This window comes from Musca autumnalis, unplaced genomic scaffold (assembly GCF_047663935.1).
Source record: "Musca autumnalis isolate F117 unplaced genomic scaffold, ASM4766393v1 scaffold_1, whole genome shotgun sequence".
In the NCBI taxonomy this organism is placed as follows: Eukaryota; Metazoa; Arthropoda; class Insecta; order Diptera; family Muscidae; genus Musca; species Musca autumnalis.
Window position 1 is genome coordinate 312,027,862 of NW_027411644.1, and position 26,642 is coordinate 312,054,503.

Sequence of the window (26,642 nt, forward strand, 5' to 3'; positions counted from 1 at the left end):
CATTTTGCCCGTATATACCCTCGTAAATATAAATGCTGAGGTTAAAAAAATACCTATGCCAGAAAGACATACGAATGAGAGACATTGGACGGTATACGTCCCAAGGGTGGACAGAACTCTAATGGAAAAACTAAGTTAAAGTTCATATCTCCAAACATCACATGCAAAAGTGGAGAACTAAAGTAGAAAATCGGTGCGTTGGGAAATCTATTCCTAGTTCGTATTATGAAACAAAATGTTATATTTAAAATATAAAGGCATCTATGTGAGTGTTGCGCGGTTCACCTCCTTTAGGAGTTACTCAAGATATCCGCCTAGTTGTGTGTGGATGTAAAAAGAAATATCAGTCAGGCATGAATGTACAGAAAAACTATAACATAACTATATATTAAAATTGCATCTTATAATGTGAGTCATTCCTGTCGATATTTACAGTACAAATCAACCAGTTGGTCACCAAAAAAAATCATATCGTTGTCATCAGATCGTAAAATATGCCTTCGGCAAAAAAACTTCAAAACGACTCTCAAACATCTTCTTAACTAAACTTTAGCAAAAAATTATAAACTGTTGTAATTGAGATACCCGAAGGTATTGTCCGATATCTAACTTTTTGGAAGCTGATTAACGTTTGGTAGATATTTTACAATGTGTAAAGTTTTGCCTCTATTGGAAATAAATTCGTAAGATATCGTAATTTTCAGTCAGTTTTGTAAAGAAATATGGACTTGTCGTTCACAGTCGTGGGGTTCGCGAGCTGATATGAAACATTCCTGTATATTTGTTTTATCCTATTTTGTGTATAGGAAATAATATATAAATATTATAAAAATAATATTTATTGGAACACCACAACCAAATGGGTCTTAACATTTTTGTGATTGACCGTAGTGCAATAAAAAAAAAAAAATACTAAAAAATCGTAGAGTACAAATATTGCATCGCACTGTGCATATTTTTATACTCAGAATTTATGCTAAAAAGGGTATATACACTTTCATACGGGCAAAATGGACCTCACCGAAATAATAATGTTTGGACGAAATCCGTTTCAGACAACTTTGAGTCGATTTGGCAATGTCCGTCGTCTATCTGTCTGGCTGGCTGGTGCGCACGATAACTCTCGAATGGATGAACCGCTTCGGTCGAAAATTTGGCTTTCGTTTGCCCAAACTTAATTTAAGTTTGAAGATGGGTACTTTCGGGTACTTTCCCCACACAATTTCAATTTTTTTCGGAAAAATTTTGCGCACGATAACTTTCGGAGGGACAAATCGATTTGGTCCACATAGATAAAGTTCGAATATAGACTGTACCAGTTCACTCGTTCGGGTACCTCCCACACAAAATTTCGGAAAAGTGCAGTTTGAGACCTCCTCTCCAATCCTTTTGATTTTTGTTGTAGCAACTTGTATTCGCTGCCTTCAATACGAAGGTGCAGTCTTTTCAGGGCCAAGTCCATACCTCCTGAGAAAATGGTGTGAAAGCTGTAAAAACCGCTATGACATCATTTGTTGTGGATGGAGTGCGCGGTAACTCTCGAACGGATAAACCATGATCCAAAATTTTGCAATCGTAATATTTTGCCCTAATTAATCAGGTTCTAGGATGGGTCTTATCGGTACACTTCTTTGGGTACCTCCGGCCCAAAAGTTATATTTCTTCCAACACTAGAGGAAAATCGAAGATGGGGCTTATAGGTCCACTCTTTCCGGTACCTCCCAAACAAAAGTTCGAAAACATTACCTAAAATGTAAGCGAAAAATCTCATAAACGGTGCACCCGATTTGGTCAAAACTTTGAATCTCGAAATATTTTGTTGAAACTTAGTTTATGCTCAAATGTGGGCCCTATAGGTCCATTATTTAGAGTACCACCCACACAAATGATCAAAGCTTTCATTTAAGTACAGTTAGGGGTATGTGCTGGGGTAAACTTAGTCGTGTCTAGGGTCGCCATAAGGACCCACTAAACCTTACGGAATAATAAGACGAGTAATCTCCCTTTCCTGGGGGTTAAATCGGATATTTATTGATGTAAAACTAATATATAATGTACTGATGTTTAAATACGATAAGAAGGATAATTGCCTAGGGATTCAGTAAATGATTTGATGGTGATCGGGAACTCGGTGATTCGCCGTTTGGTTGTAGGCGATTTGAAGATAATCGGGAACTCGATGATTCGCTGTTTTGTAAAAGGTGATTTGAAGATAAACGGGAACTCGATAATTCGCTTTTCGGTAGTAGGCGATTTGAAGATAGTCGGGAACTCGATGGTTCGATGGTAGGTAGTAGGCAATATGAAGTTAATTGGGAACTCGGTGATTCCTGTTGTAGATGTTCGGCTACTCGGGGTTCGTATGTGTTCGGCCACTCGGTGATTCGGTGTATAGGGTTCGCCCACTCAGTGATTCGTGTAGTAGATGTTCGGCCACTTGGAGTTCGTATGTGTTCGGCCACTCGGTGATTCGTGTAGTAGATGTGCGACCACTCGGAGTTCATACGCTTGCTCGGGTCGTCGACTCTCGTGTTGTAGGGGTTCGGCCACTCGGTTCAGTTTTTCGGGTCGCGGTTACTTAGTGTTAATTCTATGTTAACCTTCACAGTATACTACGAGTACTGACTAGTGGAACATCCCTCGGAGGTGCAGTGGAACAACACCCGGAGGTGGAGTGGAACAACACCCGAAGGTGGAGTGGAACAACACATGAAGGTGGAGTGGAACATCACCCGGAGGTGGAGTGGAACAACACCCGGAGGCGGAGTGGAACAAGACCCGAAGGTGGAGTGGAACAACACCCGAAGGTGGAGTGGAACAACACCCAGGGGTGGAGTGGAACAACACCCGAAGGTGTAGTGGAACAACACCCGTAGGTGGAGTGGAACAACACCCGTAGGTGGAGTGGAACAACACCCGGGGGTGGAGTGGAACAACACCCGGGGGTGGAGTGAATGTATTAGCCATGTATGTGTTCGGCCACTCGGTGTCTAGGATTCGCCCACTCGGTGATTCGTGTAGTAGATGTTCGGCCACTCGGAGTTCATACGGTTGCTCGGGTCGTCGACTCTCGTGCTGTAGGGGTTGTGACCATGGTCCAAGTCCAGGTTCCTCATAGGTTGTGGTACTGTTCACAATGAACTTTGAATTAAAAGTAGGCCGAACAAAAGAAATTTTGTCTACTTCAAATATATAAAAGGAATGTTTTTTCATTTTTTGGGGATATTACCTGAATACATACCAATTCGAATAGAACTAAAATATCGAAAACGTAATTTTTTTTAAAAGTCATCGAAAATATATTTGTATACCTAAAGATTCCTGTGGGAAAATATCCTTTAAAAGTAAGGAAAAACTAAAGGATACCAGTTGTATCGAAAATTTATATCCTATAGTCCTTTGAGACGAATTGCTTTTGGCCTTGGACACGTTATTATTACGATAAAATCAAAAATCAATTGCCGAAAATTTGAAGAAGAAAAAATACACAATCAAGATTTCCTTGACGGGATATACGCATTTTCAATATTAATTCAAGATTTTAAGATTTCTCAAAATCCAAACTATATCTGTATCAGACGTCTTATAGATAATTTTGGTCATATTGTGAATTTATATTTGAACATTTGAAATACGTGACCAATATCTCAAGATTTTGGAAGACACGTTTGCGGTTGCAATATATTGAAGAAGGACCTCCTGTATTTTTTTTTATCCTAATTAAGAGCACACCTAATTGTTAACATATCTGATCGCATCATCCTTATGGAATGAATTTCACCTTTTAATAGAAGAAGTGGCATCATATTCAACCGTCATCAGGCCTGGAGACTACGTTGGAGAAATTGGGTAAGTCCAAAACGAGATATCATTCATTTCATAAATATTGGCGATCCCTTATCATCATAAAAACAGTCATAGTTATTAGTTTTTTTTGTTGTTGTCAATTGCTCTATGATACGTAAATATTAAATTTTAATATTCCCTATCCTATTTAACAATATTCATAGATCCTGTTTCTTAAATATTTGCAATTCTTATTAATATTATATAAATCATTAACCCATGTTGTTCGTTTGTAAAATATATGTTTTAGATTTTTAAATATGAATCAGTAAACGAGTTTATAACGTCGCGAAAGGGGAGGGTCGTCTTTTAAGAGGTATACAAGGGCTGACAAATAACGAATCGTCAGCAGGTAGGGCGGGTATAGATTCTATGGTAACAAATAATCATCTAATGTTACCTACCTTAGCGTAACACCAATGCTCACACACGCACACACACACAAACAGAATGTCATACAAAACACTCCCACACCAACAGAAAGTAATACAAAACCAACACACACACCAACAGAATGTCACATAAAACACAACAACAACAAACAGCTACCTTAAAATTTACTTTTATGCGAACGATTCCAAATCTATCTCCAAAGGAAAAGAACTGCCCCAGACTGAGCACGGCCGGGGCCAGAAGGTAGCAAACTCTGGAGGAGATAGAACCAGAATGGTGGATCGTCACATAAATTAAATGGCGCCCAACGTGGGGCCTCAACAGCTACACAATTATTGAAGGAAAAATGTCATCTACTTCATCTGTTGAGGTCCATAATAAATGTAGACATACTTCAAGGCGGAATTTTCTTAATTCGGTTTTCGGATTTTGATACCCTGTGAGGTGTGTTGACATTTCCACACATACATACTTATACATACACACATCTTAGATGACAATTTCACTGGAATTTTGATTTGAACGTTTTGGGTGAACCAAACCAGTGAAGTTGCTTCTAAAATATGCAAACTTCATTCATTGAAATTTTATTTGTGGAATAAGTCGGAATTGGAGGCTGATAGTTTGTCGGCCAATCACCCATAAACACAGATACAATTTCTAAGAATATGCATTTCTGGGAAGATTTGTGTATCTAGATGTTCATCTAGAAACATACCTCAGGGATGATATTCAACACATTGGTGTTAATGCTAATATCGAGTATACCTTTTTGTAAGATAACCTTTTCCCGAGTAGTGACATTTATCTATATTTGCGGCTATTAAATAGATTTTCTTTGGATTTTTATCCACATACATATATTAAATAACGAAATAATTTAAAATTTTTGAAAATGCCTGTTACCCGAAGTCTTGAGGATTTAACAGCGGAAAATTTAGAGATGAATAATAGTGTGTCATTAGTTGCCGACGGTGAAGACGAAACTGGACCAGTCACGAGATCTAGAACAAGGAATTTTCGAGATAATTCCGGAAGATTTCGTAGGGAAACAACGGATGCTCCCACTTGCACGTCAAATGCAATTGACGAAAATAGGGTACGTACTATGATTTCAGAATCTCTTTCTGATATGAGGAGAGAAATAACAAATTCAATAACAAGCGAAATCGGAACTCTGCTTTCAGGATTAGATCTAGGTCGGAATATGAGCGATATAGCAGGGAATTCCACGGTAAATACTCTTCCGAGAGAAGTAACTAGTAGGCCTAGTGTACCTTTCGATTCATCAGAAAAGACCATGACCATAATAAGGAACTGGAGATTAACTTATTCCGGGAAAAGTAATGATATTCCTATAGACGAGTTTATTTATAGGGTCAATATTATGACCTCAAACACTCTTGGTGGCGATTTTCGATTATTATGCAGGTATGCTCACTTATTGTTTGACGGCAAAGCATTAGGGTGGTTTTGGAGATATCACCGCCAAAACGATAATGTAGTTTGGACCGATCTTTCGACTGCCTTAAAAAGGCAATATAAGGAATTCTATAACGATTACGACATTAGGGATGACATACGTCGTCGAAAACAAAAACCGAATGAAACATTTGATGACTACTGTGACTCTATATTGGGATTATGCGATAAACTTCGATCACCGATAAGTGATGAAGAGTTGTGTGAAACACTGCTGAGAAATTTACGATCGGAAATTCGTCACGAATTATTGCACGTCGATATTGGTAGCGTGGCAGAGTTACGGAAGGCTGTTAGAAAACACGAAAAGTTCATTGGGGACACTCAAGCTATTAATCGTTTTAGACAGTACCGTGAGAAAGGAAAAGTATGTCAAATTAGTGACGAAGTAGAAGAAATGGAGGACATAATAGTCGAAAGTGATTTGATGGAGTTGAAAAGAACAATTGTCTGCTGGAATTGCGGAGAAAGTGGACACACATATAAGGAGTGTTTGCAGAAGAAAATTGTTTTTTGTTACGGTTGCGGACAAAAGGATACATACAAACCTAACTGTGTAAACTGTAAAAAGTCGGGAAACTCCAAAAAGGATGTCCTTCTACAGAAGAAAGGACATCCTTATGTACCAATACGGAAATAGACAATACAACGAATTGCGAGGGTAGTGAAGGGAGCAAAATAATATTTGACCGTCAATTTGAACTGATACCAAAGGACTTGTTAGAAACCCAAAAAGGATGTGAAATTTATAGTTTAGATAAAAAAGCCAAATCAAAACGTAGTGCTATCCGAATGAGGAATTTCTGGAGAAATTTAAAGTCATTAAAGAAATGTACGGTTGCATCAATAGTGATGAAAGACAATGACACTAGACCATTTTTGCCATTATCTATCGAAGGCAAATTGTATTTTGCCCTATTGGATAGTGGAGCTAATAGGAGTGTTATTGGGGGAAATTTGGCTGAAAAGGTAGAAATCCAACGCAGTTTCAAGAAATGTCACGGAAACGTAAGAACTGCGGATGGACATAGACAGAACATTTCAGGTGTAGTGAATTTAGAATTTACCTTTCAAAATCAAAAGTATACATTTGAATTTTTGGTAATCAAATCCATAAAACAGGATTTAATATGCGGGATGGATTTTTGGAATAAATTTAAAATATCTCTAAATATAACAAAGGAAATTTCTGAAATCAATAGTCACAGTGATAACTCTGATTGTATTCATCTGACGGACGAACAACGCAGAAAATTAAATGCTATTGTGGAGATGTTCCCAAATTCGGAAAAAGAAGGCTTAGGTTGCACAAGTTTGGTTGAGCACAATATCGATACCGGGGATGCGAAACCTATCAAACAGAGATATTATCCTATATCACCAGCGAAGGAAAAATTATTATGTACAGAAATTGATAGGATGCTATCATTAGGTGTAATAGAAGAATGCCCACAATCTCCATGGTCCTCCCCTGGGGTATTAATAGTGAAGCCAGAGAAGGTAAGATTCTGCGTAGATAGCAGAAAGCTAAATGCCGTGACTGTTAAAGATTCATACCCAATACCTAATATCGAAGGCATTCTGTCAAGATTACCAGCGGTTCAGTACATATCCAAAGTGGACTTAAAAGATGCCTTTTGGCAAATTAAGATAGATGACTCCTCAAAACCGAAAACCGCCTTCACAATTCCAAATAGACCCTTGTATCAATTTACAAGAATGCCATTCGGGCTCTGCAATGCACCCCAAACAATGTGCAGATTGATGGACATAGTCATCCCATACAATTTGAAATCTCGAGTCTTCGTATATTTGGATGATTTGTTGATTGTATCTGAGGGATTTGAGGAACATCTGCAACATCTCCAAGAAGTGGCTATGCGGTTCAGAAATGCAAATCTTACTATAAATGTTAAGAAAAGCTCATTTGCAATAAAAAGTGTGAAATACTTAGGATATGTGGTAGGAGAAGGAACCCTTAAAGTTGACCCAGAAAAGGTGAAGGCTATATCCGAATTTCCTACGCCAACTACAGTGCGGGCTCTTCGACAATTTTTGGGAATGATCGGTTGGTACCGACGTTTCATTGGGGAATTCTCGACATGCACCTTCCCATTAACGGAATTATTGTCTAAGAAGAGGAAATTCAAATGGACAGAAGAGGCTCAAAAAGCATTTAACACGTTAAAAGAGAAGTTGTGTAGCGCACCTGTATTAGCTCATGCTGATTTTTCGAAGCCATTCGTTTTACAGTGCGATGCTAGTACAGTGGGGGTGGGAGCAGTTTTGGCTCAAGAGGACAGTAACGGAATTGAACGACCCATAGCATATATGTCACAAAAACTTACAAAAGCACAGAGGAATTACACAATAACCGAATTGGAATGCTTAGCCGTCGTTTTGGCGATAAAGAAATTTCGTGCTTATATAGAGGGACACGAGTTTAAGGTTGTGACAGATCATGCCAGTTTAAAGTGGTTGATGCGTCAGAACGACTTATCGGGACGATTGGCCAGATGGGCACTAAAATTACAGGGTTTCGACTTCACGATTGAGCACCGAAAGGGCAGGGAGAATGTTGTGCCGGATGCTCTATCACGAGCCTTTGTAACTGATGATACTGTTTCGGAAATAGAATTAGAAGTGTTACCGAGCATAGATATGAATTCGGAAGCCTTTTGCGGAGAAGAATATGCTAGATGGCGTGACGCCCTTATGAAGTCGGAATACCCAGACTTCAAAATTGATGGTAAATACATTTACAAGAGGGTTCATTTCTCCAATGGAAGTTTGACTGATCAGCATTCTTGGAAGTTAGTGCTTCCAAGAGAATTGAGAAACGAAGTTATCTATGCTGCTCATAATCAGCCAAATGTGTCTCATTGTGGTATTTACAAAACCACAGAGATGATACGACGATATTTTTACTGGCCAAGATTAGTAACGGACGTAAAGGAATATATTGGAAAGTGTGATGTTTGTAAGACAACGAAGGTGCCAACTTCAACTTTACGACCGCCAATGGGTCAAAGGGTTATAACAGAAAGACCATTTCAGAGGTTGTACGTGGATCTCATTGGACCTTTTCCTAGGACTAGAAATGGATATGTAGGAATACTTATAGTTTTAGACCACTTTTCAAAATTTACTTTTGTCAAGCCCTTAAAGAAATTGGTCTCGCAACCAATTATTTCTTATTTAAGGGATGAAGTTTTTATGTGTTTTGGGGTTCCGGAGGTAATAATTTCGGATAACGGTTCACAGTTCAAAAGTAGAGAATTTGGCAATTTATTGTCAACTTTTGGTATCAAACATCAATTAACTCCAGTTTACAGCCCACAATCGAACGCTAGTGAGCGAGTGAATAGGTCTATAAATGCAGCTCTAAGAGCGTATGTGAAAGATGACCATCGTCAGTGGGATATATACTTGCCAAGTGTCAACTGTGCATTGAGAAACACCATTCATTCTTCAACAAATCAAACGCCCTATCAAGTAATTTTTGGACAACACATGATTACTCATGGGAAAGATTTTGAAGTTCTAAGAAAATTGCAGATACTGGAAGATTGCGATTTGGACATCCAAAGAAAGGACAGGTTTACAATTTTAAGGGATTCGATACAGTCTAAACTTAAGTCAGCACACGAGAAAAATGAGAGGATTTACAATCTTAAATCGAAAATGAGAAGATTCGAGATAGGTCAGGAAGTAATAAGAAGAAACTTTACACAAAGTTCTAACCTAAAGCACTACAATGCCAAGTTAGCTCCGACGGGCGTACAGGCGGAGGTTGTTCGAAAAGTAGGAAGGGTGAGTTATGAACTTAAAGACAAGCAAACCGGAAAACTCGGAATTTATCATACAAAAGATATTTGGACATAGTATAAAAAAAAAATTAATAATAAGTTGCATTACTATTTTTTTTTTTTTTTTTTTTTTTTTTTAAGCAGGGTATGATTTGTGACCATGGTCCAAGTCCAGGTTCCTCATAGGTTGTGGTACTGTTCACAATGAACTTTGAATTAAAAGTAGGCCGAACAAAAGAAATTTTGTCTACTTCAAATATATAAAAGGAATGTTTTTTCATTTTTTGGGGATATTACCTGAATACATACCAATTCGAATAGAACTAAAATATCGAAAACGTAATTTTTTTTAAAAGTCATCGAAAATATATTTGTATACCTAAAGATTCCTGTGGGAAAATATCCTTTAAAAGTAAGGAAAAACTAAAGGATACCAGTTGTATCGAAAATTTATATCCTATAGTCCTTTGAGACGAATTGCTTTTGGCCTTGGACACGTTATTATTACGATAAAATCAAAAATCAATTGCCGAAAATTTGAAGAAGAAAAAATACACAATCAAGATTTCCTTGACGGGATATACGCATTTTCAATATTAATTCAAGATTTTAAGATTTCTCAAAATCCAAACTATATCTGTATCAGACGTCTTATAGATAATTTTGGTCATATTGTGAATTTATATTTGAACATTTGAAATACGTGACCAATATCTCAAGATTTTGGAAGACACGTTTGCGGTTGCAATATATTGAAGAAGGACCTCCTGTATTTTTTTTTATCCTAATTAAGAGCACACCTAATTGTTAACATATCTGATCGCATCATCCTTATGGAATGAATTTCACCTTTTAATAGAAGAAGTGGCATCATATTCAACCGTCATCAGGCCTGGAGACTACGTTGGAGAAATTGGGTAAGTCCAAAACGAGATATCATTCATTTCATAAATATTGGCGATCCCTTATCATCATAAAAACAGTCATAGTTATTAGTTTTTTTTGTTGTTGTCAATTGCTCTATGATACGTAAATATTAAATTTTAATATTCCCTATCCTATTTAACAATATTCATAGATCCTGTTTCTTAAATATTTGCAATTCTTATTAATATTATATAAATCATTAACCCATGTTGTTCGTTTGTAAAATATATGTTTTAGATTTTTAAATATGAATCAGTAAACGAGTTTATAACGTCGCGAAAGGGGAGGGTCGTCTTTTAAGAGGTATACAAGGGCTGACAAATAACGAATCGTCAGCAGGTAGGGCGGGTATAGATTCTATGGTAACAAATAATCATCTAATGTTACCTACCTTAGCGTAACACCAATGCTCACACACGCACACACACACAAACAGAATGTCATACAAAACACTCCCACACCAACAGAAAGTAATACAAAACCAACACACACACCAACAGAATGTCACATAAAACACAACAACAACAAACAGCTACCTTAAAATTTACTTTTATGCGAACGATTCCAAATCTATCTCCAAAGGAAAAGAACTGCCCCAGACTGAGCACGGCCGGGGCCAGAAGGTAGCAAACTCTGGAGGAGATAGAACCAGAATGGTGGATCGTCACAGGGTTCGGCCACTCGGTTCAGTTTTTCGGGTCGCGGTGGAGTGGAACAACACCCGAAGGTGGAGTGAAACAACACCCAGGGGTGGAGTGGAACAACACCCGAAGGTGCAGTGGAACAACACCCGGGGGTGGAGTGGAACAACACCCGGGGGTGGAGTGGAACACCACACGGGGGTGGAGTGAATGTATTAGCCAACGCACAAAGGGGGTAGCTCTCAAAAATACTTCCCAACATTCTGTAGACTACCGTGTAAGTTGGCAGACTACTTAGTTGTACTCGAGCCCGTATGACTAGCTCCCTGCAGAAGCAAGCCTGTCGTTTCCACAGCAAACTGAAATACTTAAGTATGCAGTCATACAAAGTGAATGAGAATTAGACCGCAGTTGTTATTCCATCGATCAACTCAAATTGCACTGTAACGTACCCCTCCCAAATAATTGCATATTATTAACCCAACAGTGTGTATTGGTTGATTGTGACGTTCTTGGGTTGTGGGGCCTTGCTGTTGTTGGTTTTATGTGCGTGATCATTTGGTCACGTTACACTAAATATATAGCCTTTTTGGGAAAAAGGTGTTTCAATTCACACAGACTGAGGGTATACCTCTGTCAGCAAAGCCTACTGATTCTTTTTTACAATTTTTTTTTCTATTTTTTATTAGGAAGCTTACAAAAAAAAAAACAAGTAAAAAGTCGTTAAGTTCGGCCGGGCCGAACTTTTTATACCCTCCACCATAAAATAGTCTTAAATAAAATGGAATAATTAGGGTCCTTTCACAATTTTAGGTGAAACAGCTTTTCGACAATGGATAGACTCCTACTGCCACCCAATATTGCTTAAATTACACTGTGAGTAGAATGCGCAGTGAGTCGAATTTCCGCGTTATGGCGTGATGAAGTTTTTGCAAGAGACCCTGTAAGCCATCATGAATTAGCATTATATCTTTGTTTGTTGTTTTTGTAGATCACTTAAGCAACCGTGAACAAAGATATAACGCTAATTCTGATGGCCCACAGGGTCTCTAACAAAAATTTCATCACGCCATAATGCGGAAGTTCGACTCACGGCGGATCTGTCATATGGGTGGATATTATTATTTTTGAATAGACAAAATTTTAGCTAAAATTCTCAAAATACCGATCATTACATCTAGTTCGGTTAAAAATTGCAGCAAAAATTCTCAAAATACCGAAAATCGGGAGATACCGTTATATGAGGGCTATACCAAAACATGGACCTATGTTGACGATGTTTCATTGGAGATGTTTTATGACCGCTGAGAACTTGAAATGTCCAATTACAACTATTTTGGTTAAAAACTGTAGCTAAAATTCTCAAAATACCGAAAATCGGGAGGTACCGTTATATGGGGGCTATACCAAAACATGGACCTATGTTGACGATATTTGGTGTAGATGTTTCATGACCACTGAGAACCTCAAATTGCAAATTACAGCTAGTTCGGTTAAAAACTGTAGCTAAAATTCTCAAAATACAGTAGAACTTCGATAATACGTAATCCAAGGGACCGGCTATTTTCTACGTATTATCGAGGATTTCGAATTACCGGGGTTAAAATGCGAAGGAAATGGCTTCAAGGGGCCGGCAGTTTGATACGAATTATCGAAGATTCCGAATTATAGGGGTACGAATTATCGCGATTCTACTGTACCGAAAATCGGGAAGTACCGTTATATGGGGGCTATTCCAAAACATGGACCTATGTTGACGATGTTTGGTGGAGATGTTTCATGACCTTTGAGAACCTCAAATTGCAAATTACAGCTAGTTCGGTTAAAAATTTTAGCTAAAATTCTCAAAATACCGAAAATCGGGAGGTACAGATATATGGGGGCTATACCAAAACATTGGCCTATGTTGACGATGTTTCGTGGAGATGTTTCATGACCACTGAGAACCTCAAATGTCAAATTGCAGCTAGTTCCGTTAAAATTTTTAACTAAAATGCTCAAAATACCAAAAATCGGGAGGTACGGTTATAAGGGGGCCATACCAAAACATGTACCTATGTTGACGTTGTTTGGTGGAGATGTTTCATGATCACTGTGAACTTCAAATGTCAAATTACAGCTAGTTCAGTTAAAAATTATAGCTAAAATTCTCAAAATACCGAAAATAGGAAGGTACCGATATATGGGGGCTACACCAAAACATGGACCTATGTTGACGATGTTTCGTGGAGATGTTTCATGACCACTGAGAACCTCAAATGTCAAATTGCAGATAGTGCGGTTAAAAATTGTGGCTAAAATTCTCAAAATACCGAAAATCGGGAGGTACCGTTATATGGGGACTATACCAAAACATGGACCTATGCCCATATCCTTTGGGATATAAGTTTGTTGATCACTAGGAACCCTAAGTGCCAAATTTTAGCTAATTCGGTCTGCAAATGTGGCGAAGAACGTCAAAATACCTCAAATCCGGAGGTACCGTTATATGGGGGCTATACCAAAGAGTGGACCGATATAGCCCATCTTCGAACTTGACCTGCCTATGGTAAAAAGACCCTCGGGTGCAAAATTTCAGCGCTCTATCTCAATTATTGCGGACGCTAGAGTGATTACAACAGACGGACAGACGGACATGGCCAGATCGTCTTAGAATTTTATCCTGATCAAGAATATATATACTTTATAGGGTCGCAAATGATTAGTTCGATGTGTTACAAACGAAATGACAAACTTAATATACCCTCCATACTATGGTGGAGGGTATAAAAAAACATTTTTCTATTTGGACCTTAATATAAGAACTAATTTGTATATAAGGAAAAGTAAATTTTTTCAATATTCCATTTCAAAAAAATTAAATTTTTTTTGTAGCTACATGAACGATTTTCGGTACATGCATTGAGAAAAAATGCACATTCTCAAATCTGTTCGAGATACTAATTTTGTTTATTGCGCATAACAGTTATGGTGGTTTCAATTCTGATTATAAGACAAAATATTATTAAAACGCTATTCATTATATTAAGAAATATTGTTCATTTATGGCTTCCTACATACTATATCTTTACTAGGGCCCCATAATTTTAAGGAAAAAGTTGTAAATTTTAGCGTGAATTAAGAAAGAATTCAAAAAAATTGTGGTTTGCAAATTGTTTTAATAAAATTCCAGCTGTTTATGCATCTGAAAAATATTAAAAAATATGTACGTAATCTAAACTTCGCGAAGATTCAAATGAATCCAAAACTATACAAATCTGTTTTATATTGAGCAAATTTATAAAATTTTTGTAAGAGAAGATATTTTTCAAATTTATTTTATCAGTTATTTGATGAAAATTTAGGGAAAATAGGTCCGAGTTATTCTTCTATTTTAGTTAAATTTCACGCAAAAAATGCATTTGTTATTCTAACCACTTCTCGAATACACGCTAAAATCTAGCGAAAGATATGGAGAATGTTCAAGTAAATTTTGGATTCCTTTAAATGGTGTATAATCTTGAAATAAAACTGTAGCATGCAATGCTCATTTTAAAATGCGTGTTAATCGCGAAATAATCAAAATCACTTGTACACATTTGCCAGGATTTACTTTGGCCGCTAAGATGTAGCATCGTGTGCAGTTTAGTGTGCCAAAAACTGTATAACGCATATAATTTGCACAAAGTGCATAAAAAACTCTCTAAAGTGTCTGACTTTACTCAGAATTCCCCATATATATTTCAAATACCTAAATGTTCCTTACTAAAACTATAACATATTCAACCCATACAAAATTTGTATTTTTAATAACAATAATGAGTTGTTGTCATTCATGTCTGGCTTTCAATTCCATCATAATGATGATAATGAACACCAGAGTCCAACAATTAAAGACTATTAACATTTTGTATACAAATTACTTTTTAAATGAAATAAAATTTCCACATAAAAATAAACATTTATTTGAATTCTCCATTTATCCACACACAGTACAGGACAACTGGTCAAAATGTCATTCAGAAGAGAGAATAATTGTGGTATTGAAATAAAACATTTGCTTGTTGAATGGCAACTGACTGGCTTACCGAGTATAGCACTCTTTCTGAATGTTACTAAATACATACAAACATGTGAGTTATCATCATTAAGCATTGTTTAAATAATTATGTTTATTGATGATGTGTTTTGTTGTTTTTGTGTGTGTTACGAATTTGTTTAGATTGTATTTTGCTGTTTTAGTTGGTCTAATGGTACTTACCTAAATTTTCCACCTGACATGGGAGAACCAGTGTATCACCCACAACGGCACGATATGTATGTCCTCGCGATAGAAAACGTGGTTGATTACCGGCAACCGTTTGTGGTGAATTACTAAGCGGCCGTATATTAGTGGCTGTAAATAGAATAAAAATTTCATGGAAATTAATGAGAATTTATTTTAAATGTTTTGTATTGAAATTAGAGGCGATTAAACATTAAGTAATGGTGATTAATTTGTTGTGTTGGATTTACAAGAATTTAATTTTGTTTTCTGAACATAATGTATGTATACGGACATTCCAAAACTATGTGGCGTATAATTCATGTATGTTACAGAAAATGTACAGAAATATTGCTCATACGCCTAATTATAAAGTGGGGTATAATAAATACGATACTACGATTTAATAATATTTAAATTTGATATTAGAAACTTAGCATAACATAATATATTTTATTTTAATCTTAATTTATAAAATCTTAAACAAATATTTCAGCTTTACTTATACATTCATAAGAACCCATAGCATTCCCATTTAGCACTTATGTACGTTTCCCCTCTTTCTCAAAGCATCTCACCAAATTATCAAATTCTTGTTATTTTCCATCCACTTTCGAAAATCTTTCATAAAATTAAAAACATTATATTAAATATTTATTCATTTATTTACAACATTCCATGTAATCTCTTTCTTTTAATTTTATGAATGCAAAAGTTGTAAGTAAAAAAAATTATGTGGGCGAAGCCAAACAAAAAAAGTTAAACAAAAGCAACGACAAAATATTTAACTTTACGTTAAGTGGAATAGTTTAGTGACCCAATTTCTGTGCAGTTTTCCCGGTTACAGTTCGTTTTATTTGTGTGTGAGATGAGACTCATGGTTATGCCGAAGCAGCCTTGATGAATGGCAGTGAACAACTACAGTGAACAACTCTCAGTTGAAGAAAGTAAGTAATCAACAAAAATGCAAGGCAGTAAACAAATAACAACAACAGCAACAACGATGACAACAAGAACAATGTCAGCCACCATAAACAATGTGAAAAATGCTCAACCATAATTTTTGGCCCTAAAACTATGCAAAACTGGGTGATGAGCAAAAAGTGGATGGTGGATGGAAAGATTGTCATAAATGGTGTATTTGTAGTGCAGGAAACATAACGTTCATCATCGCAATAATGATGATGATGATAAAGACTGCGTTGAGGATGATTGCCAGTGATAATAATGATGATAGCCCTGAGACAAAAAACGAAAGTGAAAAACTCGCGATTCGTTTGTGTGTTCGTTCCTTTTTAATAGTCAAGGACAAGCAATATAGTTAAACAGCGCATCATGGAAAATGCAATAAAAACTCAGAAAAAAATCGCTAAGTCTTATTTCCCAGGAACTCTTAATAGCAGCGACAGCCAACAACAACAGGAAATGCATTTAATTTTTTAAAATATTTCACTTAATCCAACTGCACCTTTATATTTTTCTTTGAATAGGAAAAAGCTTTTAGGTCAAACATTAGCGATGTCGATGGATATTAGATAACAACAAATTTCCATGCAAGCACTTAAAGTTATCTGGCAAGATGAAATGAAAGAAAATATAAAAATCCATTAACAAATTTAAAAGGAATCCATAAAAATTATCTCTTGGGTTTTTGTCTTCTTTTGAGCTAAGTTATAGCTTTAAATTGCAAAAAAAATCAAAAGATAGTTTTTTAGTATTTTTTTCTTCTTTTTTTACAAATTCTACGTTCGGTGTTATCTCTTTAAGATTTATTTTTATTGTTAAAATTTTACATCACCCTTAAAAATTAACAACCCTGAAAATGCACATTTTCACAGATCATCAGTTTCTTGTTATTGTTATTGTTGTTGCACTAGCTGTCATTGTAGTAGTATATCCTTTTGGGTATTTTACGTACATGTTTTGTTGAGCTTATTGCTCTTTTGGGGTTTACATGTGAGATAATCAAGGTTGCAGAATATGTGCATTGAAGGAATGAAACAAAGGAAAATAATTTAAGAAATAAGAAGAAAAAAGGAATATATTAAATGAGAAAACAAGATTGAGGAACGTTTTCAGTATAAAATATGGGACTTAAGGCTAGAACAGAATCGATCGTCGCTTGCTTTGCTTGCTTCCCCAAATGTCAAATTATAAAGGAATGCGAGAGCCTCTTTGCAAATCCGCCTGCGTTCTCCTTCAGGAGGCTCTAGCATTCATTTATAATTTAACATTTGGGAAGCAATCAAAGCAAGCGACGATTGATTCTGTTCTGGCCAGCAAGAATTCGAATCCGTTAGGCATCATGTAATCCATTACAAAGTAATGTAAACAAAAATTACTACTTATATTACTCTTTACTAAGTAATGAGAACGGTGACACAGGATGTGTGTGTCCCACTACAAATCCTAGGGTTGTGTGTTTAACGCTTACCATCGGTAGCAGAGTTTTTTCTTAACAAAATAAAAACAGATGGCGTTACACATGTAAGAGTTTAAACAACCCTTAATGTTCGTACGCGTGGTTCCCATGATCAAATCCAGTAGAAAGCAAAATAAAATAAAATAAAATAAAATAAAATAAAATAAAATAAAATAAAATAAAATAAAAAAAAAAATAAAATAAAATAAAATAAAATAAAATAAAATAAAATAAAATAAAATAAAATAAAATAAAATAAAATAAAATAAAATAAAATAAAATAAAATAAAATAAAATAAAATAAAATAAAATAAAATAAAATAAAATAAAATAAAATAAAATAAAATAAAATAAAATAAAATAAAATAAAATAAAATAAAATAAAATAAAATAAAATAAAATAAAATAAAATAAAATAAAATAAAATAAAATAAAATAAAATAAAATAAAATAAAATAAAATAAAATAAAATAAAATAAAATAAAATAAAATAAAATAAAATAAAATAAAATAAAATAAAATAAAATAAAATAAAATAAAATAAAATAAAATAAAATAAAATAAAATAAAATAAAATAAAATAAAATAAAATAAAATAAAATAAAATAAAATAAAATAAAATAAAATAAAATAAAATAAAATAAAATAAAATAAAATAAAATAAAATAAAATAAAATAAAATAAAATAAAATAAAATAAAATAAAATAAAATAAAATAAAATAAAATAAAATAAAATAAAATAAAATAAAATAAAATAAAATAAAATAAAATAAAATAAAATAAAATAAAATAAAATAAAATAAAATAAAATAAAATAAAATAAAATAAAATAAAATAAAATAAAATAAAATAAAATAAAATAAAATAAAATAAAATAAAATAAAATAAAATAAAATAAAATAAAATAAAATAAAATAAAATAAAATAAAATAAAATAAAATAAAATAAAATAAAATAAAATAAAATAAAATAAAATAAAATAAAATAAAATAAAATAAAATAAAATAAAATAAAATAAAATAAAATAAAATAAAATAAAATAAAATAAAATTAGGAGGGTTGGCGTTTTTTGTTTGGGATGACGACTTCTATTTTGTTTTTCAAAATAGTCAGGCTTAATCCCATAGTCGTTGTTTTAATATTTTATTAAAGCAACTTTAATTTATTAGTGGGAAAAAATTGGCGATGTTTACTAAGGGGTAAGGCAGGGAATACTATGGTTTGAAAAATAAGAAACAAGGGAACTGATGAAGATCTGTGGCGAGATCTGAAACTATAGTATTCCCTGCCTTACCCCTTGGCAAACATCGCCAATTTTTTCCCACTAATAAATTAAAGTTGTTTTAATAAAATATTAAAACAACGACTATGGGATTAAGCCTGACTATTTTGAAAAACAAAATAAAATAAAAAAATAAAAATATGAAGTGTGTTGAAATTGAAAACAAATTATACCTCAACTGTTCTAAAAATAGATTTTTTAGCTTCTTTTCCACCGTCTAGTGGCCACAGAATATCTAGTTATTCTAGTGGCCATAGAATAACTAGTAGTTCAGTGCGACATGCCCTTATCAATATAATGAGTTAGTAGGGGGTGTTGGAAGTAGGTACGACTACCAAAAAGTGTTATAAAAACCCATTTTTGGTAAAGATTTTCTTGCTGGGTAACGCATTTAGTACTGCCGATTGTACCGGATATGATCGGATACTCGTATAATATGACATTAGATCCTTAAATCGTCATATGCCTTTATTTATTAGGGAGTCAGTGTCTGCGAAACGTGACGAGATTATGTAGATGGGCACATTTTCGGACATCAAGGACTGTATGTTAGAGTTATGATTTTTTGTACATTTTTTCTCAAAAAAAACTTCCTGTTGCGAGAATGAAATATTTTGAAGGTTGTGCCTCAATATCCCACCGAAATGGTTAAGGGCATAAACTTTCTACCTGAAATCTATCGGTATAGGTACACATCTTCATAAAGCCCCCATAGAATAGTCCCTCCCGATTTTTGCTCTTTTGTTCTTGTTGTACCTTTTCTCCAGACTCAAAAAACTGCAACTTGTATTTTTTGTGTCTAAAAAGAATGAAAAGACCGGTGAGTGGGTAAGCTGGGCATCAGAACAACTGCAGTGTGCCGTGTGGTAACGTGGCATCAATTCGGGCCAAAGTGAATTGTGGCGGCTGCATTGCCCAGATCTTAAAGCCACTCGTGTTTACCTTGGCGGCTGGCGTTCTTCTGCTACGATGGATGGTGCGTCATTCACACTGTATCTATGTACTGTCTGCTCAACAATGTCAGGGTGAATGCTATCCAAGCCTGCCTGAAAGGCTCATTGATCTAGAGGTTCTCTTTTATACCTTTGGACCTCTCTTCTAGATCATGAAGATCCATGTCCATTAAATCGTGACAGGGATGCTCACTGCGATAACACTCAAACGGGTACTGCATCGACAACATCCTGTTGTGTTGATGCACCGGTAAAACCTTCGTTTCCTCATGAAGATGGTCCACTGGAGTCATGAGGAGGCACTATGTTGCAGTCCTCAGGGCGGCATTCTGGCAGGTGTGAGTATTTTTTCACTGCGCCGCATAGCTTACCACAGACTGGTATATTGCTTTGTGAGAGGGCGACAAGGTTTCTTTGTCAGCAACCCAACTGCTGCCGGAAAGCGACCACCAAATAGCTGTGACTTGGGCGGACGACTTAAACACGCTATCGAAAGTTACACCCAATATTTTGGAGTAGTTAGTCGGAAACAGTATACCATCGTCAAATATGTTCAGTGGGAGTTTAACTTCAGCCGGCCATGTGGTAAATAATGTGGCAGTGGATTTAGCGGCCGATATGTTCATATTCCTCAGATGGAAGAAATGCACTCAGTGGATTTAACGGCCGATATTGTCATATTCCTTGGATGGAATAAATGCACTGGGTGAACTATGTAGACATTTAACCCATAACATATGTCATCGACGATAGGACCCGACCGAAAGGAGTGCCAAAAATAGTTCTAATCGAGCTACCGCCTCCAAATTTTAAACATAGGTTTATAACGAGACAAAAAGATAGAAAAAAATTTTAGTGGATGTAGGTCCACTTTTAGGTATAGCGTCCATATAAAGGTACCACCCGATTTGTGGTATTTTAAAGAATTTAGACAACTTTTCCAACAGGTTTGGGTTGAAATTTTGCATTTTGAGTCCTGAGTGAACAAAACACCTCCTCAAAAAAAATGTTCAATATAGGTCCACGTTTAGGTATAGCCCCCCATGTAAAGATGCCCCCCGATTTTCGGTATTTTGACGATTTTAGCCAAACCTTCCAACCGATTTAGTTGTAATTTTGCATTCTGAGTCCTCAGTGAACAACATACCTCCTCGCAAAAAATGTTCAATATAGGTATATGATTAGGTATAGCCCCCCATATAAAGGTACATCCCGATTTTCGGTATTTTTGCAAAATTTTTCAACCGATTTGGCTGTAATTTTGCATTTTGAGTTCTCAGTACAATAAATACCTCTTTGCAAAAAATGTTCAATATAGGCCCAAGTTTAGGTACCCAGCAAAAAAAAGTCATCCCAAAATCATGGGTTTCGTAAGGGATTTTTGGCAGCCGTAACTACTCTCAAACTCCCTTTCTTCCCCATTATTTTTACAAGGGCATGTCGCACTCAGTTTGTAGTTATTTTATGACCACTAGAATAACTAATTATTCTGTGGCCACTAGAAGTTGAAAAGTAAGGTGAAAAAAAATCTATTTTTAGAACAGTTGATGTAGAGAATTTGTTTTTAATTTCATCGCACTTCTTACTTTTATTTTATTTCGCTGTCTGCCCGAATTGAACCCACGAACCCTCTGATTTCTAGCCAAAGACACTACACACTATGCCACGCACACGAATGTTAAGGGTTGCTTAAGAACTTAAATGTGCAGTACACATGTGCACCACGAACTGTTATTTTTTAATAAAAAAAATCGCGTGTCGGCGGTGAGCGTTGATCACACAACCCTAGGATTTATAGTCGACAACACACTCACTGTGCCACCGTCGTCATTACTTAGTGAGGAGTAAAGTAAGTAAGTTTACCTTGTAAATTTTTTAAGAAGTAACCCATTACTTTTCAGATTACTTGTAATGCGAAAAGAAGCTTGTTTACATTACTTTGTAAAGGGTTACGTAATGACTACCGGATCCAAATTTTTGCTGGGTATACCTCCCATATAAACGTATATCCTGATTTTCGGAATTTTGACGATTTTACAGGTGTGGTATAACGGGGAGTAACTTGCCGGTGGCAGATGGGGGCAGCTAATATTTTTTTCATCGTAAGCTAGAGATTTTCCTCTGTATTTAAAAAAATATCGAGACTCAGAAATACCCACAACATTATTAAAACTCAACATCAAGTAATAGGAATTATATTAAAAATAAAAGTCATTTATTTTTATTTTATTCTGGCCTATTTAATGTTTTTCGAGAGTTTTTTTTTTTTTTTTTTTTTTTTTTGTATAATCTTCGAACCGAGATTGCTATGTTCTCAGAGGATACAAAAGCTAAATTCGGAAAATTGCCAATATTGGTCCATGGTTTGGAAAGAACAATGATGACGTCACATGTGATCTCTTTTAAAGGGTTTTGCCACACTGTCCTTCTAAAGAGGATGTCACATGGCATGGAAGAAAACCTGCTGGCAAAAAATTGTAAATGTTAAGTGATTTTTATCAGTTAATAAGCCTTCTTTAACGTGGAGAAAGAGGAATTGTTTCTAATTCTATTTCATGGTGGAGGGTATATAAAATTCGACCCGGTCGAAGGGTTTCATACTGGGATTTTATTATATTGGTGGGTTGCTAAACCGATGTCTAGCCCAAGTTTTTTTATCGTCCTTCCAAGTATTATCCCTAATTTTTATTTTTTAACGTTCCTTAAATTTTTATATGATTACAACGACAACCAACTAAATCACACACATGCACACTTTTGTTCACACAAATATGCGTTTGAAAAACACAACCATTAACTTAAATTGCAACAAGCAATCTGAGTAAAGAAAAGCTATAAAAAAAACCTGCAAACAATCCCCTTCAAATGGTGACCATTAAATTCAGCCAACGCTGCTCCTTTCCCTCACAAAGAAAAAACCCGCACACGCACTCGTGGGAATATGAGACACACAAATTGCAAACGATTGCAACATTGCCATTATAATGGCAGCACAGATCCGGTGGAAACCGGATAAAAAGTCATGATACAAGTCGCCGGAATATTAAGAAAAATCTTCTCCAACGGTACCCAACAAAAAGGTTCTCTTAGTTCACAAAGGTGCTCTTAGTAGCAAAGATGCAATCCGGTGCAGTAATAAAAAACAACAACAAAACCTGACTTTCTTACTCTTTGCTAGTGGCTGGTCTTTTGTTGGCCAAAAGACAAAGCAAGCAGACAAACGAGAGAGGGGTGGAATGTTAAAAACGCAATGGCTATAAATGTCACCAAATGAACATTAAAGTAATTTTTCTTTCTCCTTCATTTCAAGCATTACTGACTGACTGGCCCTTTTGTCTGGGGTTTTTGGTTTGTGCATTTTTCGTTTGCTCTTTTGCTGGCTTTTCCCTTTATTTAATGTGTCTTTTGGTGTGTGTGTGTGCGTCTGACTGCTTTTAAGATAAGATAACCAGAGAAGTGTTAATGTTGGTGTTTAACAATTTGACAGTTTACACTTTAAATTTAAAACATGAAAGATTTGATTGAAATTTGTTCTGCCAAAAATTTCATTATAACCCTTTTCTGGAAGATTTTCTTTCCAACAATTTTTTTGTAGATGCTCAAAGTATGCCAAAGGAATTACGATAAAAAAACAAAATATTTACATATTATTTTTTCTCCATTTATGCAGAGTAGTAAGAAAATATTTTTCCACAAAATTATGTAAAACAAAGATTTTGTATTCCTGTTTATGTTATGTTTAACACACTCACACTCTCACTCGCTTACATGAAAGTATTCATATCTGGCAAAAGTAGTTCCTTTACTTATAAATATTTTGCATATTTTATATGCATCCTCTATTGGGAAGGAGTTTTGCAAATTGATATGAATACAAAAAAAAAAATTTTTTTCCAGAAAGAAGCTCTCAATTTTGTAAATGTTTACTGATTTTAAGGCAGCACATAAAATGAATAACATTTTGTAACGAAAATCTTAATTTAATTTATTAAAGACCAGAAGGAAGGCTTTGTATTCCAACATAGATGGTATTTGAGAACAATGAATTGAAAATCATTATAGGGGAGGGGAAAAGCAATCGCATAGATGATTAGAAGTGAGATTTTATAGATGTCAAAAGTGAGGTTTATGAGATTTAGATGACTTAAAGAAAACCTTCATATAATACATATGGGAGTCTTTAGACGAAAAGCCCACCTGGCAGGTATCAGAAGCGCAATGATTTTTAAACCATAAAGAATGAATGACTTTAAATTATATGAGCACAGCACATATTAAGGCAGAAATAATAATTTATAAACTATAAGAAGAAAGTCAAAAGTGAGGCTCAATAAACGGCCTCAAGCAAAGCATTTCACCCTACAAGAGACAATGTTTAGACGAACAGCCCAGCTAGTCTGAGGGGCAATGAACAGTTGGGACGATTTTTCAAACAACCGGAGTCTTTATAGATGAGCTTATGGAGTCTCTATAGAGAGAGAGTCTATGGAGATGTATAGACGAGCTGATGGGAGTCTTTATAGACGAGCTGAAGGGAGCCTCTATGGAGGAGCTGAAGGGAGTCTTCATAGACGAGCTGAAGGGAGTCTTTATAGACAAGCTGAAGGAAGTCTTGATAGACGAGCTAAATGGAGTGTTCATAGACGAGATGAAGGGGGTTTTTATAGACGAGCTGAAGAGGGTCTTTATAGACGATCTGAAGGGTGTTTTTATAGACGAGCTGAAGGGAGTCTTTATAGACGAACTGAATGGAGTCTTTATAGACGAGCTGAAGGGTGTTTTTATAGACGAGCTGAAGGGAGTCTTTATAGACGAACTGAATGGAGTCTTTAAAGACGAACTGAAGGGAGTCTCTTTAGACGAACTGAATGGAGTCTTTAAAGACGAACTGAAGGGAGTCTCTTTAGATGAGCTGAAGGGAGTCTCTATAAACGAACTGAAGGGAGTCCCTATAGACGAACTGAAGGGAGTCTCTAAAGACGAACTGAAGGCAGTATCTATAGACGAACTGAAGGCAGTATTTATAGACGTACTGAAGGGAGTCTCTATAGACGAACTGAAGGGAGTTTCTATAGACGAACTGAATTGAGTCTCTATAGACGAACTGAATTGAGTCTCTATAGACGAACTTAAAGGAGTCCCTATAGACGAACTGAAGGAAGTCTCTATAGACGCACTGGAGGGAGTCTCTATAGACGAACTGATGGAAGTCTCTATAGACGAACTGAAGGGAGTCTCTATAGACGAACTGAAGGCAGTATCTATAGACGTACTGAAGGGAGTCTCTGATTCTATATAGACGAACTGAAGGAAGTCTCTATAGACGAGCTGAAGGGAGTCTCTATAGACGAACTGAAGGGAGTCTCTATAGACGAACTGAAGGGAGTCTCTATAGACGAACTGAAGGGGGTCTCTATAGACGAACTGAAGGGAGTCTCTATAGACGAACTGCAGGGAGTCTTTATAGACGAGCTGAAGGGAGTCTTTATAGACGAGCTGAAGGGAGTCTTTATAGACGAGCTGAAGGGAGTCTTTATAGACGAGCTGAAGGGAGTCTTTATAGACGAGCTGAAGGGAGTCTTTATGACAAGATGAAGGGAGTCTCTATAGACGAACTGAAGGGAGTGAGCTGAAGGGAGTCTTTATAGACGAACTGAATGGAGTCTTTAAAGACGAGCTGAAGGGAGTCTCTATAGACGAACTGAAGGGAGTCTCTATAGACGAACTGAAGGGGGTCTCTATAGACGAACTGAAGGGAGTCTCTATAGACGAACTGCAGGGAGTCTTTATAGACGAGCTGAAGGGAGTCTTTATAGACGAGCTGAAGGGAGTCTTTATGGACGAGCTGAAGGGAGTCTTTATAGACGAGCTGAAGGGAGTCTTTATAGACGAGCTGAAGGGAGTCTCTATACACGATCTGAAGGGTGTCTCTATAGACGAGCTGAAGGGAGTCTGTATAGAAGAGCTGAAGGGAGTCTCTATAGACGAGCTGAAGGGAGTCTCTATAGACGAACTGAAGGCAGTCTCTATAGACGCACTGAAGGGAGTATCTATAGACGAACTGAAGGGAGTCTCTATAGACGAACTGAAGGCAGTCTCTATAGACGTACTGAAGGGAGTCTCTATAGACGAGCTGAAGGGAGTCTCCATAGACGAACTGAAGGGAGTCTCCATAGACGAACTGAAGGGATTCTATATAGACGAACTGAAGGGAGTCTCTATAGACGAACTGAAGGCAGTCTCTATAGACGTACTGAAGGGAGTATCTATAGACGAACTGAAGGGAGTCTCTATAGACGAACTGAAGGGAGTCTCTATAGACGAACTGAAGGGAGTCTCTATAGACGAACTGAAGGGAGTCTCTATAGACGAGCTGAAGGGATTCTCTATAGACGAACTGAAGGCAGTCTCTATAGACGTACTGAAGGGAGTCTCTATAGACGAGCTGAAGGGAGTCTCTATAGACGAACTGAAGGGATTCTCTATAAACGTACTGAAGGTAAACTCTATAGACGAACTGAAGGGAGTCTCTATAGACGAACTGAAGGCAGTCTCTATAGACGTACTGAAGGGAAACTCTATAGACGAACTGAAGGGAGTCTCTATAGACGAACTGAAGGCAGTCTCTATAGACGTACTGAAG

The 26,642-nt window shown here is 36.0% G+C and overlaps 1 protein-coding gene across 1 annotated transcript in view; it reads right to left on the reverse strand.

The window, feature by feature from the left end:
* The window catches only part of klg (klingon), a 541,049-nt gene that overhangs the window by 103,868 nt on the left and 410,539 nt on the right, over positions 1-26,642 (reverse strand). The window contains exon 3 of the mRNA XM_073962243.1: positions 15,339-15,473. Coding sequence (XP_073818344.1) covers positions 15,339-15,473 — 135 coding nt within the window. The remainder of the gene's footprint in view (positions 1-15,338; positions 15,474-26,642) is intronic.